At 44.9% G+C, this 16,504-nt stretch overlaps 1 protein-coding gene across 1 annotated transcript in view; it reads left to right on the forward strand.

The window, feature by feature from the left end:
- LOC126109471 (trypsin alpha-3-like) overlaps positions 1-9,298 on the forward strand; it is a 76,522-nt gene extending 67,224 nt beyond the window's left edge. Inside the window, exon 5 of the mRNA XM_049914499.1 lies at positions 9,056-9,298. Within this exon, the coding sequence (XP_049770456.1) occupies positions 9,056-9,298 (243 nt within the window). The remainder of the gene's footprint in view (positions 1-9,055) is intronic.
- The last annotated feature ends 7,206 nt before the right edge of the window (positions 9,299-16,504 follow it).

The following is a 16,504-nucleotide window of genomic DNA, read 5'->3' on the forward strand; positions in this document are numbered from 1 at the left end:
TCAACGCTCTGGTGGGAGGATTGCGGGTATGGGTATGACCATGCGGTGCATTTGATATGCGGTCGTTGCACGGTGGCGCTGGCAGCAGTCCACATACGCAGAGGTGTGTTGGTGCATGTCAGAGTACAGTGCAGCGAGTATGTGTGCAGACGTTTTCAGACGTGCTAATAGTGACTGTGGGTTCAAAATGGCTCAATGAATACATATTGATAACGTTATGAGGAGTAGAATACTAGGGCGGCTGGAAGCTGGTCAAACACAGCAGGTCGTAGCACGGGCCCTCCGTGTGCCACAAAGTATTATCTCCAGATTATGGCAAAGATTCCAGCAGACAGGAAGCGTGTCCAGGCGCTACAGTACGGGACGTCCACAGTGTACAACACCACAAGAAGACCGATATCTCACCATCAGTGCCCGCAGACGGCCACGGAGTACTGCAGGTAGCCTTGCTCGGGACTTTACCGCAGCCACTGGAACAGTTGTCTCCAGACACACAGTCTACAGACGACTGAACAGACACGGTTTATTCGCCCGGAGACCTGCAAGTGGCATTCCATTGACCGCTGGTCACAGGAGAGCCCGTAAAACCTGGTGTCGAGAACACAGTACATGGTCATTGGGACAGTGGTCCCAGGTTATGTTCACGGACGAGTCCAGGTTGAATCTGAACAGTTATTCTCGCAGGTTTTTCATGTGGCGTGAACCAGGAACCAGATACCAACCCCTTAATGTCCTTGAAAGGGACCTGTACGGAGGTCGTCGTTTGATGGTGTGGGGTGGGATTATGATTGGTGCATGCCTTTGACACAGGAACTGTAACAGGTCAGGTGTATCGGGACGTCATTTCGCGCCAGTATGTCCGCCTTTTCAGGGGTGCAGTGGGTCCCACCTTCCTCCTGATGGATGACAAAGCACGGCCCCACCGAGCTGCCATCGTGGAGGAGTACCTTGAAACAGAAGATATCAGGTGAATGGAGTGGTCTGCTTGTTTTCCAGACCTAAACCCCATCTAGCACGTCTGGGATGCTCTCGGTCGACGTGTCGCTGCACGTCTTCAAACCCCTAGGACACTTCAGGAGCTCCGACAGGCACTGGTGAAAGAATGGGAGGCTATACCCCAGCAGCTGCTCGACCACCTGATCCAGAGAATGCCAACCCGTTGTGCGGCATGTATACGTGTGCATGGTGATCATATCCTATACTGATATCGGGGTACATGCGCAGGGAACAGTGGCGCTTTGTAGGACATGTGTTTCGGGAATGTTTTCTCAACTTATCATCAGTACTGTGGACTTACAGATCTGTGTCATGTGTGTTGCCTATGTGCCTATGCTATTAGCGCCAGTTTTGTGTAGTGCCACGTTGTGTGGCACCACATTCTATAATTATCCTTAATTTATGAGCGTGAGTGTAGTTGCAGAGCCCTGCCCATAATGCTCCAAACATTCTCAAGTGGGAAGATACGGCAACCGATGGTCAGGGTAGAGTCTGGGAAACACGAAAACAATAGAAACTCTCGCCGTGCACGGGCGGAAATTATGTTGCTGAAACATTAGAGCCCAGGACTGCTTGTCATGAATGGCAACTGCATTTTTATCATCCGTTTTTCTGCACACGTAGATCACATTTATCGACTTTCGTCTCATTTGGATAATTCCTTGGTGGTCCTTTTCGTCCTTTTTTTGTTTTAGAGAGTATCTGAAAAATGCAGTTAACGGGATCTTACGTAATTAATATTGCAGTGACACGAAATAGTGCTAACATTAATATTCTTTTTATAATGATTTAGGACCATGACCGAAACACAATCATCGCAATGAATGTGATAACGTACAAGGAAGTTCCATATCGGCGCGCACACGCTGCTGCAGAGTGAAATACACCATTCTGGACTATGTTTTTATTTCAAACCAAAACCTCCTGTCATGGAATCAATATTGGAAGTAACGATTTTGTACATCAAAAGCCATTCATTTTGATCTAGACGGGGGTCCATTATTCAGAAACAAACATTTTTCAATAACTAGCTAGGAGCCATAAAAGGCGTAGCTACTAATAAAGTCTACAGTGGTGACCAATTTCCTCCAGGGAAAGACTAGTTTCTTAGCAGACCCTAGTGATGAATACATCATTGTTGTTGTTGTTGTGGTCTTTAGTCCTGAGAATGGTTTGATGCAGCTCTCCATGCTACTCTATCCTGTGCAAGCTTCTTCATCTCCCAGTGCCTACAGCAACCTACATCCTTCTGAATCTGCTTGGTGTATTCATCTCTTGGCCTCCCTCTACGATTTTTACCCTCCACGCTGCCCTCCAATACTAAATTGGTGATCCCTTGATGTCTCAGAACATGTCCTACCAACCGATCCCTTCTTCTAGTCAAGTTGTGCCACAAACTCCTCTTCTCCCCAATCCTATTCAACACCTCCTCATTAGTTATGTGATCTACCCATCTAATCTTCAGCATTCTTCTGTAGCACTAGGGGCAAGATAGATACTGCCTACAGGAAAATTAAGGAGACCTCTGGAGAAAAGAGAACCACTTGTATGAATATCAAGAGCTCAGATGGAAACCCAGTTCTAAGCAAAGAAGGGAAAGCAGAAAGGTGGAAGGAGTATATAGACGGTCTATACAAGCGCGATGTACTTGAGGACAATATTATGGAAATGGAAGAGGATATAGACGAAGATGAAATGGGAGATATGATACTGCATGAAGAGTTCGACAGAGCACTGAAAGACCTGAGTAGAAACAAGGCCACCGGAGTAGACAACATTCCATTAGAACTACTGACGGCCTTGGGAGAGCCAGTCTTGACAAAACTCTACCACCTGGTGAGCAAGTTGTACGAGACAGGCGAAATACCCTCAGACTTCAAGAAGAATATAATAATCCCAATCCCAAAGAAATCAGGTGTTGACAAATGTGAAAATTACCGAACTATCAGTTTAATAAGTCACAGCTGCAAAATACTAATGCGAATTCTTTACAGACGAAAGGAAAAACTAATAGAAGCCGACCTTGGGGAAGATCAGTTTGGATTCCGTAGAAATATTGGAACACGTGAGGCAATACTGACCCTACGGCTTATCTTAGAAGCTACGTTAAGGAAAGGCAAACCTACATTTCTAGCATTTGTAGACTTGGAGAAAGCTTTTGACAATGTTGACTGGAATACTCTCTTTCAAATTCTGAAGGTGGCAGGGGTAAAATACAGGCAGCGAAAGGTTATTTACAATTTGTACAAAAACCAGATAGCAGTTATAAGAGTCGAGGGGTATGAAAGGGAAGCAGTGGTTGGGAAGGGAGTGAGACAGGGTTGTAGCCTGTCCCCGATGTTATTCAATCTTTATATTGAGCAAGCAGTGAAGGAAACAAAAGAAAAATTTGGAGTAGGTATTAAAATCCATGGAGAAGAAATAAAAACTTTGAGGTTCGCCGATGACATTGTAATTCTGTCAGAGAGAGCAAAGGACTTGGAAGAGCAGTTGAACGGAATGGACAGTGTCTTGAAGGGAGGATATAAGATGAACATCAACAAAAGCAAAACGAGGATAATGGAATGTAGTCGAATTAAGTCGGGTGATGTTGAGGGTATTAGATTAGGAAATGAGACACTTAAAGTAGTAAAGGAGTTTTGCTATTTGGGGAGCAAAATAACTGATGATGGTCGAAGTAGAGAGGATATAAAATGTAGACTGGCAATGGCAAGGAAAGCGTTTCTGAAGAAGAGAAATTTGTTAACATCGAGCATTGATTTAAGTGTTAGGAAGTCGTTTCTGAAAGTATTTGTATGGAGTGTAGCCATGTATGGAAGTGAAACATGGACGATAAATAGTTTAGACAAGAAAAGAATACATCATTAATAATATCAAATAATGCGCGTGTTACGTAACGTCGGTCAGCTGCACATATTCAATGCAGTGATTTGGTCAGTGTAAACAAATGGTGTACACCGATTATCTGTTTGCTGCCGCGTAGCTACAATAACGTAAAAGTTATTATACACACCCTTCAGTCTATTGTATACGTACATGTTTTGTAAGAAGTTTGTTAAAACCTCTCAAATGAATGCATTTTTAAGATTTTTTGACTTATTCCAAATGCATGAGGACCATTTCATTTAGGATCTGACGGTGAAAAATAAACATATCTTTAAATTCAGATTTTTGTATTTGCTATTTACATCCTTGGTGATGTTGACTTATCGGTATTTAGTGGTGTTCTAAGCCACAGCTCTCTGCCGAAAGTTTCATCCACTACTGCAGAAAACCATCTAAGAGACTGTAAAAGCACGGTTAATTTTGAGATGTAAACTTGTTTAGCAAACACAAACTGCTGAACTGTTTATTAGCAACAATGTTTAACGACTAAAGTTTTAATAGCCTCCGACAACCCCCTTTCGTGACGACCTCATTTCGGAGAGGAAGACAGCCCTGGAGCTCCTTCAGGTACGTAAATCTGCTGTCGAAGACACTCATTGACGATTAGGCACCATAGAGATTCCAAATTTTCGGGATGTTTGCCACATTAGAAAGAGACCCAGACATTTTCAGCGGGATGAACATTAGTGACTCTACTGGCCAATCTACATATGACACAGTCTTCTTCAAATGAGCAACGCACGCGTGCAGCTCTGTGATCAAACTTCGTCTCATTATAGGATATGGATCCCGCATTTTTGCAATCACAGCTCTTTCTTTTTACCCAAACATGTCAAACTCTGCCATCAACTGTAGATTTTTGTTTACTGAAAACTGTAGAAAGTATTTCAGGTTATAACTGATTTAACAAAGTGAGGCCTAAAGAAAGTTTTTGTTCGTTTTGCTTCTTAGCGTGATTTTACATCGTATGGTTTTGCAGGACCAAACTACACTCCTGGAAATTGAAATAAGAACACCGTGAATTCATTGTCCCAGGAAGGGGAAACTTTATTGACACATTCCTGGGGTCAGATACATCACATGATCACACTGACTGAACCACAGGCACATAGACACAGGCAACAGAGCATGCACAATGTCGGCACTAGTACAGTGTATATCCACCTTTCGCAGCAATGCAGGCTGCTATTCTCCCATGGAGACGATCGTAGAGATGCTGGATGTACTCCTGTGGAACGGCTTGCCATGCCATTTCCACCTGGCGCCTCAGTTGGACCAGCGTTCGTGCTGGACGTGCAGACCGCGTGAGACGACGCTTCATCCAGTCCCAAACATGCTCAATGGGGGACAGATCCTGACATCTTGCTGGCCAGGGTAGTTGACTTACACCTTCTAGAGCACGTTGGGTGGCACGGGATACATGCGGACGTGCATTGTCCTGTTGGAACAGCAAGTTCCCTTGCCGGTCTAGGAATGGTAGAACGATGGGTTCGATGACGGTTTGGATGTACCGTGCACTATTCAGTGTCCCCTCGACGATCACCAGTGGTGTACGGCCAGTGTAGGAGATCGCTCCCCACACCATGATGCGGGTGTTGGCCCTGTGTGCCTCGGTCGTATGCAGTCCTGATTGTGGCGCTCACCTGCACGGCGCCAAACACGCATACGACCATCATTGGTACCAAGGCAGAAGCGACTCTCATCGCTGAAGACGACACGTCTCCATTCGTCCCTCCATTCACGCCTGTCGCGACACCACTGGAGGCGGGCTGCACGATGTTGGGGCGTGAGCGGAAGACGGCCTAACGGTGTGCGGGACCGTAGCCCAGCTTCATGGAGACGGTTGCGAATGGTCCTCGCCGATACCCCAGGAGCAACAGTGTCCCTAATTTGCTGGGAAGTGGCGGTGCGGTCCCCTACGGCACTGCGTAGGATCCTACGGTCTTGGCGTGCATCCGTGCGTCGCTGCGGTCCGGTCCCAGGTCGACGGGCACGTGCACCTTCCGCCGACCACTGGCGACAACATCGATGTACTGTGGACACCTCACGCCCCACGTGTTGAGCAATTCGGCGGTACGTCCACCCGGCCTCCCGCATGCCCACTATACGCCCTCGCTCAAAGTCCGTCAACTGCACATACGGTTCATGTCCACACTGTCGCGGCATGCTACCAGTGTTAAAGACTGCGATGGAGCTCCGTATGCCACGGCAAACTGGCTGACACTGACGGCGGCGGTGCACAAATGCTGCACAGCTAGCGCCATTCGACGGCCAACACCGCGGTTCCTGGTGTGTCCGCTGTGCCGTGCGTGTGATCATTGCTTGTACAGCCCTCTCGCAGTGTCCGGAGCAAGTATGGTGGGTCTGACACACCGGTGTCAATGTGTTCTTTTTTCCATTTCCAGGAGTGTATATGGTGTCCTGCACCTGATAGCTTGTCATATGAAAACCAAAGGATGTAAATGTAAATTTCATTGGCCTGTTGACACCTCTCTTGATCTTTAAAAAACGTGATTTTGACGTGTCAAAATGTTTTGCATATATAATTTTGCATATATAATTGTTACTACTCGCGTTTTGTTGTGACCGATGTTGCTCTTTTTGGTTCCAAGTACACTGCTCGCGCATGTTAAAGTACTTTATACACGCCCTTTTACTTCGTAAAAAGCGGTGAGCAGTGTGTTATTTGTTTCCTAATTCCGTCGGCGATCATTTGTACGTGAAAGTTTTCTTCTATTGTCAATTTATGCTATAGGCTCAAAAAATGGTTCAAATGGCTCTGAGCACTATGGGACTCAACATCTTAGGTCATAAGTCGCCTATAACTTAGAACTACTTAAACCTAACTAACCTAAGGACATCACACACACCCATGCCCGAAGCAGGAATCGAACCTGCGACCGTAGCAGCCTCGCGGTTCCGGACTGCAGCGCCAGAACCGCACGGCCACCGCGGCCGGCTATGCTATAGGATGTGGCTGGACTTCAGTAATATTAAATCTGTTGCTATTGTAGTTCTGTCGTGGTTACGGACTAATAAGTGGCACATTATTTGACACATTAAAGAAACTTTACAGAAAAGGCAACAGAAACAGCTTAAGGAGTTAACACACACACCTTCGGTTAACATATATCACAGCTGTGGATATAAAAGGATACGTGTATTTGTACAGTGTGCTTGTTAAAGATTAAAAACAGTTTTCCTTTATAAAATTTTACTTACGAGGTTTCTGCCTCTTTTTCACATATCCTGCAAACCACTGCTTTTTACTTCTTTGTTAGCCGGAATTGAAGTGGAAAGAAACTTCATTATACTTATGAACTTGGCATTTTTTTGCCTTTTTGCGCTTTCTGTTTCGCCTCGTTGGCGTTCTTTGCACTTCACCTCATTCTGGAAATAGAACTCCAGTTACGTGTGTTCGCACCCAGCACAGCATTACAGTGTTTAGGTTTGTTCGTTTGTTTTTCGTGTAGGTTGTGGCCGTCGCCAACTTGTGACGTATATTTTAATAATATATATGTCTCTCTCTCTCTCTCTCTCTCTCTCTCTCTCTCTCTCTCTCTCTCTCTCTCTCTGTGTGTGTGTGTGTGTGTGTGTGTGTGTGTGTGTGTGTGTGTGTGTGCGCACGCGCGAAAAAAAGTTGAATGACTGGACCTGAACTTCCATGCTCTTACATGTTCTGTGATGTGAAACATCCTTCTGATTTAAACTACGCGTTTTCCATAGCATGTATTACATTTCGGTTGACATGTTCCTAATGTCTGATACACTCGTCCAGTAGATCGACTTTTCCTTTTGTTTCTGGAAGATACCTTTGAATCGAATTGTTAGTTTGAGGGGTATATGTATGCCTTGTTTTTTGAAAAATAGTGGGTATTCTACTTTAGTATTTGATTTTGTACGTTTCTATTTCTTTCTCACTTTGTGCTATTTCTTTTCTTGTGTTTTGTCTGTGTGCTTGTAAGAGATTCTGTCCTAATGTTGGTGATAGCTGGGTATCTGCTCTTTCCTGTCTCTTGGTTTTATTGGTCAACTTTGTTATGATGTTTGTTGCTATTTGTACTATGGTATTCATTTCTTTTGGTAGACAATTGCAGCAAACCGGTATTAGGGATACTGGTCCGTAATTCTGCGGGTCCGTTCTTTTACCCTTCTTATATGGAGACGCTTTTTCCAGTCGTCTGGTACTTTGCGCTTGCCTAGAGGTTCGGATAAATGCAGTCAAAGTAAGGGGCCAAACCGAAATGTGATTCCATCCGAACCCGGCGACTTATTTGCTTTCAACTCCTTCAGTTGTTTCTCAATAGCACGGATGCTTATTGTTATGTGCTCCATATCAAAGTCTGTGCAATAGTTAAATGACGGTATGTTCGTACGATCCATCTACGTGAACCGTTTCTTAAACGTGGAATTTAAAACTTCGGCTTACGCTTTGCTGTCTTCTATTACCACACCAGATTGGTCAACAACTGACTGTGAATGGAACCTTTAGACACGCTTAGCATTTTTACATGGAACCAGCTTACAATCATGCGGCACTGCGGAGAGACTTTTTGAACACCCCGTAGTAGCATACGTACATATAGTTTAGTGGAGGTCGTCGCAAGCTGTGACGCCACCACCTGGAAAGTTTGACAGGTTTGCTGTTGGAGTCCTTAGCTCCGCCCTCCCTTATGCCCCCACTGACGACGCAAGACATACCCCCACCCTTCTACTACTTCAGGAACTTTTACATTGAACACAGCTATGTCCGTATCACAGTACAAGTCCGTTTGTCACCGTGACGAGTCCGTTTGCCACCGTGACGAGTCCGTTTGCCACCGTGACGAGTCCGTTTGCCACCGTGACGAGTCCGTTTGCCACCGTGACGAGTCCGTTTGCCACCGTGACGAGTCCGTTTGCCACCGTGACGAGTCCGTTTGCCACCGTGACGAGTCCGTTTGCCACCGTGACGAGTCCGTTTGCCACCGTGACGAGTCCGTTTGCCACCGTGACGAGTCCGTTTGCCACCGTGACGAGTCCGTTTGCCACCGTGACGAGTCCGTTTGCCACCGTGACGAGAATGTTGCCACCGTGACGAGAATGTTGCCACCGTGCCGAGAATGTTGCTACTGTGGCGAGACTGTTGCCACACTGGTATGGTTGTAATCTAGTGTGGTGTGATCATGTGCAGGGCGACAGCGGGGGCCCTCTGGTGTGTGACGGCATGCTGGCCGGGGTGGTGAGCTGGGGCGTCGAGTGCGGCGTGGCTGGCTACCCCGGAGTCTACACCGACGTCGCCGCCTTCGCCGCCTTCCTCGCCGACGCCACTGGAAGCGATGGCCCCGACGTCGACGCTGCTGACGCTTCCCAGGCGCCAAGCGTAGCGACGCTCGCGACCTCCAGTGTGATCGCCACTTTGATTGGCAGGCTCTGAACCCACACCGACATCCTGATGATCGTCTCATCATGGTTCTGAGACAGTGCCACCTATTCCGAATTACATCCGTTTGCGCTCTTATGGATACCAAAATAATATAGTGCACCTATTATATCAGCCACAACCATCAGATTAAAGAACTGTAATAACTGTAAGATTGTCCTTTACAGGAACTTTAATTACCACTAATATCTTGAACAGTTATGAGGGTCCACCTTTTCAAACTTTACAGTATTCTGAAAGACAAAATTTTATTTTAGAATCATTTTTTTCTTAATGCTGAACAAGCATGTAACAACTTAAATTACCTACTTTTCTTTTTTTGACGCTTCTAATTTCTCCTGTACTCTTTCATCCACATTCCCTTCTCCTTTTTTTCTGTCCATGTTGTTCTTATAACTAATTTCTTCTATCTCAACAGGCTTCTAACTTTAGTACTTTAACCAGAGAGGCAGTTTCTTTGTTATTTCCGATTCTTTCGCAATACAATAGTTTGTCTCTAAGCATTTTATTATTTCTGTAATATATGCTATTGTTGATCACTTTTTTCCACAAGTCCAGCAATATTACATCATTTATGTGGCCTTATTGTCCGTAGCTGCTTTACAAGTCCTGAGGGTATTTTTATTTCGTTGTTACAAATACAAGAAAAAGAGATTTTTCTCAATATACGCGTTCCACTTTATTGAAGTAAAGCACAACAGTGCACTGTAATTAAACATATTTACAATTTGATTTACTTTTTAGGTCGAAAAGCAGATCGTTAACAAATTATTTGTTTTGAGTTACGGTAATTTCCACTTTGTTTTTCGGCTGCATCAGGAAATGCAGTCTGCTAGCACGTCTGTGGTTTCTTTCTTACTTAGGCACTGATAAATCAGGTCTGATTTTACACTGTTTGGTAAAACTGCAAAATGCAACGGCAAAACGAATAGTTCCGCAATTATCGGTAGCTAGCGGACAAAGAAACCAAAGACGTGCTAGGAGACTGCATTTACAGACTTAGGCGAAAAAATCAAACAGAAATTACCATAACTAAAAACTTTTTGAAAGAGACGCAGGCGATTTCTTGTCGTTTCTTTGCTGATCCGCGCCGCCTATTGAGGTCGTCGCGGGAAATTTTGTAAACACCTTTATTAGAAAAGTTAGGGAAGTCTATTTTTCGTTATCTCAACTTTATTAAGTTACTAGTAGTGCGAAATGCTACTTGTGTTTTCGTATTCCTTAACAATTCGTTTATTTTCTTTGATGTGTTGCCTTTATCTGTTGTTAGTACATGTATTGGTTTGGCTTTGGTTTTGTCATTTCTTTTCGATGTTATGTCTTTATGTATGTTTTTACATTACACAAAGAGGAGGGAATGTTAGTATCAGATTTAGAGAAAGCAACCAGTCAAGTTTTTATATATACTTGAAAGTAAAAATCATAAAACGAACACAATCAAAAACGCTTTGAAAATTCTATATAGGATACCAAAAACGGTAAACCATGAACATTAAGGAAGAACTAGAAATTTATGCATCCGAATGACATCCTGAACAATCAGACAGTCCTCAAACGTAAAACTTCATTGATATAATAGAAAAAGGGAAGGGGTTAAGAGGTCACGATAGACAATAAATAATAGACAACATTAAGATAGCACGTCTACAATAATGCACGATATCTCTGACAAATAATATCTCTGAATATCCCCATAATTTAATTGTAAACATAAAGCATCGTTAGAACGATTACAACTGTCAAAAAATAACACGAAATTTCTGTAGGGAGTAAATATGTGAACTATGTTGACAATATAATGCACGCATTACATTTTAAGATAATTTATAGATTTCACTCCATCTACAAATAACATAAAATCTCATAGTGCTGTAACACAGACGTCGAATAAAATGGTATATAAATGTCACTTCAACAAGATCACTTGATAATGGCTAGTATGCCGAGACAAACCTGTCGTGAGCTTCCGTAATCAACAATAAATAAACAATTTGCAGCTAATTTTGTCAGAAGTATAGAGAAGATTTTCTATGATGACCCTAAGCAAGCTGTGTGCACGACAGAGAAGTAGTTACATGCTACTGTGTTACACTTTGCGGCACATAATATCCCTGCTTCTGTACCGTGTTTCGTTTACATCATCTGTCTTAGTTATTTACATGCCCCAGATGGTGTATTAACTGTTTTATTTAGCGAACAGTTCGAATTCCTGTGTGGCCTATGTCTGAAATGTAGGGATCTGTTTACATTTAGCGTGCAAAAGCTGTTCCTTTCTGTGGCAATTCAAAATGTATCCTATTTGTAGAGTATCTACAACTATAAAAGAAAGTGGAGTAATTCACAACTGTTTATTACAATAATTTTTACCAGGTACTGAAAGATTCAAAGATTCATCCGATTTGCCAAGTCTACGTCTTATACACGAAGGCAGAAGTGAGGTTGGGTTGGACGTCTACTCAGGTCCAGGACTACAAATCGTTGTACTTTGTGGCTCACCTGTGAAGGAGACCGCATATAGGAGGCTTGAGCGACGAGTACTGCTCGAGTGTTATGGATCCGTACCAGTTGGCATTAAAGGAAGACATCGAAGTAATTCAGAGACGGGCTGATAGCCAGCTTGCTGGTAGATTCGGTCAACACGCGAGTGTTACAAAGATGACTCACGAAATCAAATATCAATCCCTGGCGGGAAGCCGCAGTTCTTTTCGTGGAATACTACTGTGAAAATTAGAGAATCGTCATTTGAAGCTCACTGCAGAACGATTCTACAGGCACCAACATACACTAATGGCCATTAAAATTGCTACACCAAGAAGCAATGCAGATATATTATACTAGAATTGACATGTGATTACATTTTCACGCAATTTGGGTGCATAGATCCTGAGAAATCAGTACCCTGAACAACCACCTCTGGCTGTAATAACCGCCTTGATACGCTTGGGAATTGAGTAAAAGAGACCTTGGATGGCGTGTACAGGTACAGCTGCCCATGCAGCTTCAACACGATAACACAGTTCATCAAGAGTAGTGACTGGCGTATTGTGACGAGCCAGTTGCTCTGCCACCATTGACCAGACGTTTTCAATTGGTGAGAGATCTCAAGAATGTGCTGGCCAGGGCAGCAGTCGAACATTTTCTGTATCCAGAAAGACCCATACAGGATCTGCAACATGCGGTCGTGCATTATCCTGCTGAAATGTAGGGTTTCGCAGGCATCGAATGAAGGGTAGAGCCACAGGTCCTAACACATCTGAAATGTAAAGGCCAGTGTTCAAAGTGGCGTCAATGCGAACAAGAGGTGACCGAGACTTGTAACAAATGGCACCCCATACCATCACGCCGCGTGATACGCCAGTATGGCGATGATGAATACACGGTTCCAATGTGCGTTCACCGCGATGTCGCCAAACACGGATCCGACCATAATGATGCTGTAAACAGAACCTGGATTCATCAGAAAAAATGACGTTTTGCCATTCGTGCACCCAGGTTCGTCGTTGAGTACTCCGCCGCAGGCGCCCCTGTCTTTGATGCAGCGTCAAGGGTAACCGCAGCCACGGTCTCCGAGCTGATAGTCCATGCTGCTGGAAACGTCGTCGAACTGTACGTGTAGATGGTTGTTGTCTTGGAAACGTGCCCATCTGTTGACTCAGGGATCGAGATGTGGCTGCACGATCCGTTACAGCCATGCTGATAAGATGCCTGTCATCTCGACTGCTAGTGATACGAGGCCGTCGGGATCCAGCACGGCGTTCCACCGATTCCATAGCCTGCTAACAGTTATTGGCTCTCGACCAACGCTAGCACCAATGTCGCAATACGATAAACCGCAATCGCGATAGGCTACAATCCGACCTTTATCAATGTCGGAAACATGATGGTACGTATTCTCCTTCTTACACGAGGCATCACAACAACGCTTCACCAGGCAACACCTGTCAACCGCTGTTTCTGTATGAGAAATCGGTTGGAAACTTTCCTCATGTAAGCACGTTGTAGGCGTCGCAACCGGCGCCTACGTTGTGTGAATGCTCTGAAAATCTAATCATTTGCATATCATAGTATATTCTTCGTGTCGATTAAATTTTGCGTCTGTAGCACGTCATCTTCGTGGTGTAGCAATTTTAATGGCCAGTGGTGTACATTGCGCCTAAGGATCGAGAACATAAGATACGAGAAATTAGAATACACACGAAGGCAAACAGGAGTCGTTTGTCCTTTGTTCTATTTGTGATTGGAACAGGAAACGAATGAATTGCAGTAGTAATGAGTATCCTCCCCGAGGTAGTGTACGCTGCTTTTGGAGTTTGTAGGCAGATGTAGATTATTTATTTCATAATACCAAACAAATCTCGTAACCCGAGGTTACTCGAACGTCGACATAGGTGCGCGGAGTAGCCGCGAGGTTTGAGGAGCCATGTCACGGATTGCGCGGCCCCTCCCCCCGGAGGTTCGAGTCCTCCCTCGGGCATGGGTGTGTGTGTTGTACTTAGCAAAAGTTAGTTTAACCCGCCGTCATTCGCGCGTATGACTGGTGTCATCCACAAAGCAAGAGGTCTACTTGTACACTTTGAGCGGCCTTTATGACTGGTTTTTTGATATTTTTATTAAATCTAAATATAACACATTTAATATTTTTACACAGTATAATATATTGTAATCTTTGAAACACTTTGACCATTCGAAGAACAATATCTTCAGCTGAATTACGGACATTACATGGTACCTCTTGTTGCTTACCGACGTGATCTTCTAAATTCAAAGAGTAAGCTGTTTCTACATTAACCAAAGTAAACACTTTTAACCCATACATTGCTGGTTTGCTAGGAATATATTGCCTGAACGGTCAGTTTTCTCTGTATGCCAAAAGCTGTTCGTTAACAGTAAGTAATTCACTAGGTGAAAAATATTTTTGGCAATTGTTCGTGAATAGTTCAAGTATCTCTCTGGTAGCTGTGGTAGCAGCCAACTTGACAATCTCTCTGCGAACACCTCTATCACGGATATTATCAAACCTCCGACATCTCAACTGATACCTGAATCGATTTTCACTTACGCATAAATAACATGATTCAAGTCCGTTTCCCTTTGAGTTATCCCACAATTTCGATATACTCTTCCTAGAACATCTCAAAGATCCACATAGATATAACAAACCAATGAAAGCTCTGATCTCTATCGCATGTGTTTCTTTAGCGTCCCTTTCCCCAGAGAAGTTACCACAATTGATGTACCGGGTGATCAAAAAGTCAGTATACATTTGAAAACTGAATAAATCACGGAATAATGTAGATAGAGAGGTACAAATTGACACAGATGCTTGGAATGACATGGGATTTTATTAGAACCAAAAAAATACAATAGTTCAAAAAATTTCCGACAGATAGCGCTTCATCTGATCAGATTAGCAATAATTGGCATAACAAAGTAAGACAAAGCAAAGATGATGTTCTTTACACGAAATCCTTAATATGTCCACCATCATTCCTCAACAGCAGCTGCAGTCGAGGAATTAGGTTGTGGTTAAAATGGCTCTGAGCACTATGGGACTTAACTTCTGAAGTCATCAGTCCCCTACAACTTAGAACTACTTAAACCTAACTGACCTAAGGACATCACACACATCCATGCCCGAGGCAGGGTTCGAACCTTCGACCGTAGTGGTCACGCAGTTCCAGACTGAAGCGACTAGAACCGCTCGGCCACTCCGGCCGGCCTAATAATGTTGTGAACAGCACTGTAAAGCATGTCCGGAGTTATGGTGAGGCATTGGCGTCGGATGTTGTCTTTCAGCATCACTAGAGATGTCGGTCGATCACGATACACTTGCGAGTTCAGGTAACCCCAAAGCCAATAACCGCACGGACTGAGATCTGGGGACCTGGGAGGCGAAGCATGAGGAAAGTGACGGCTGAGCACACGATCATCACCAAACGACGCGCGCAAGAGATCTTTCACGCGTCTAGCAACATGGAGTGGAGCGCCATCCTGCATAAACATCGTTTGTTCCAGCAGGCTGGGGATGATGCTGCGACTGCTGGCGCATCCTATTCTCTCTCTCATTACAGCTCCTTTTATACACGATTGTCAGGCACAGTCACTGACGTTTTGCTGTCCAGCGCCATCTGTAGGACAATTTGTGATTTTTTTGTGTTAATAAAACCCCATGTCATACCAAGCATGTGTGTCAATTTTTACCTCTCTATCTACACTCCTGGAAATTGAAATAAGAACACCGTGAATTCATTGTCCCAGGAAGGGGAAACTTTATTGACACATTCCTGGGGTCAGATACATCACATGATCACACTGACAGAACCACAGGCACATAGACACAGGCAACAGAGCATGCACAATGTCGGCACTAGTACAGTGTGTATCCACCTTTCGCAGCAATGCAGGCTGCTATTCTCCCATGGAGACGATCGTAGAGATGCTGGATGTAGTCCTGTGGAACGGCTTGCCATGCCATTTCCACCTGGCGCCTCAGTTGGACCAGCGTTCGTGCTGGACGTGCAGACCGCGTGAGACGACGCTTCATCCAGTCCCAAACATGCTCAATGGGGGACAGATCCGGAGATCTTGCTGGCCAGGGTAGTTGACTTACACCTTCTAGAGCACGTTGGGTGGCACGGGATACATGCGGACGTGCATTGTCCTGTTGGAACAGCAAGTTCCCTTGCCGGTCTAGGAATGGTAGAACGATGGGTTCGATGACAGTTTGGATGTACCGTGCACTATTCAGTGTCCCTTCGACGATCACCAGTGGTGTACGGCCAGTGTAGGAGATCGCTCCCCACACCATGATTCCGGGTGTTGGCCCTGTGTGCCTCGGTCGTATGCAGTCCTGATTGTGGCGCTCACCTGCACGGCGCCAAACACGCATACGACCATCATGGGCACCAAGGCAGAAGCGACTCTCATCGCTGAAGACGACACGTCTCCATTCGTCCCTCCATTCACGCCTGTCGCGACACCACTGGAGGCGGGCTGCACGATGTTGGGGCGTGAGCGGAAGACGGCCTAACGGTGTGCGGGACCGTAGCCCAGCTTCATGGAGACGGTTGCGAATGGTCCTCGCCGATACCCCAGGAGCAACAGTGTCCCTAATTTGCTGGGAAGTGGCGGTGCGTTCCCCTACGGCACTGCGTAGGATCCTACGGTCTTGGCGTGCATCCGTGCGTCGCTGCGGTCCGG

This window comes from Schistocerca cancellata, chromosome 12, assembly GCF_023864275.1.
Source record: "Schistocerca cancellata isolate TAMUIC-IGC-003103 chromosome 12, iqSchCanc2.1, whole genome shotgun sequence".
Taxonomy (NCBI): domain Eukaryota; kingdom Metazoa; phylum Arthropoda; class Insecta; order Orthoptera; family Acrididae; genus Schistocerca; species Schistocerca cancellata.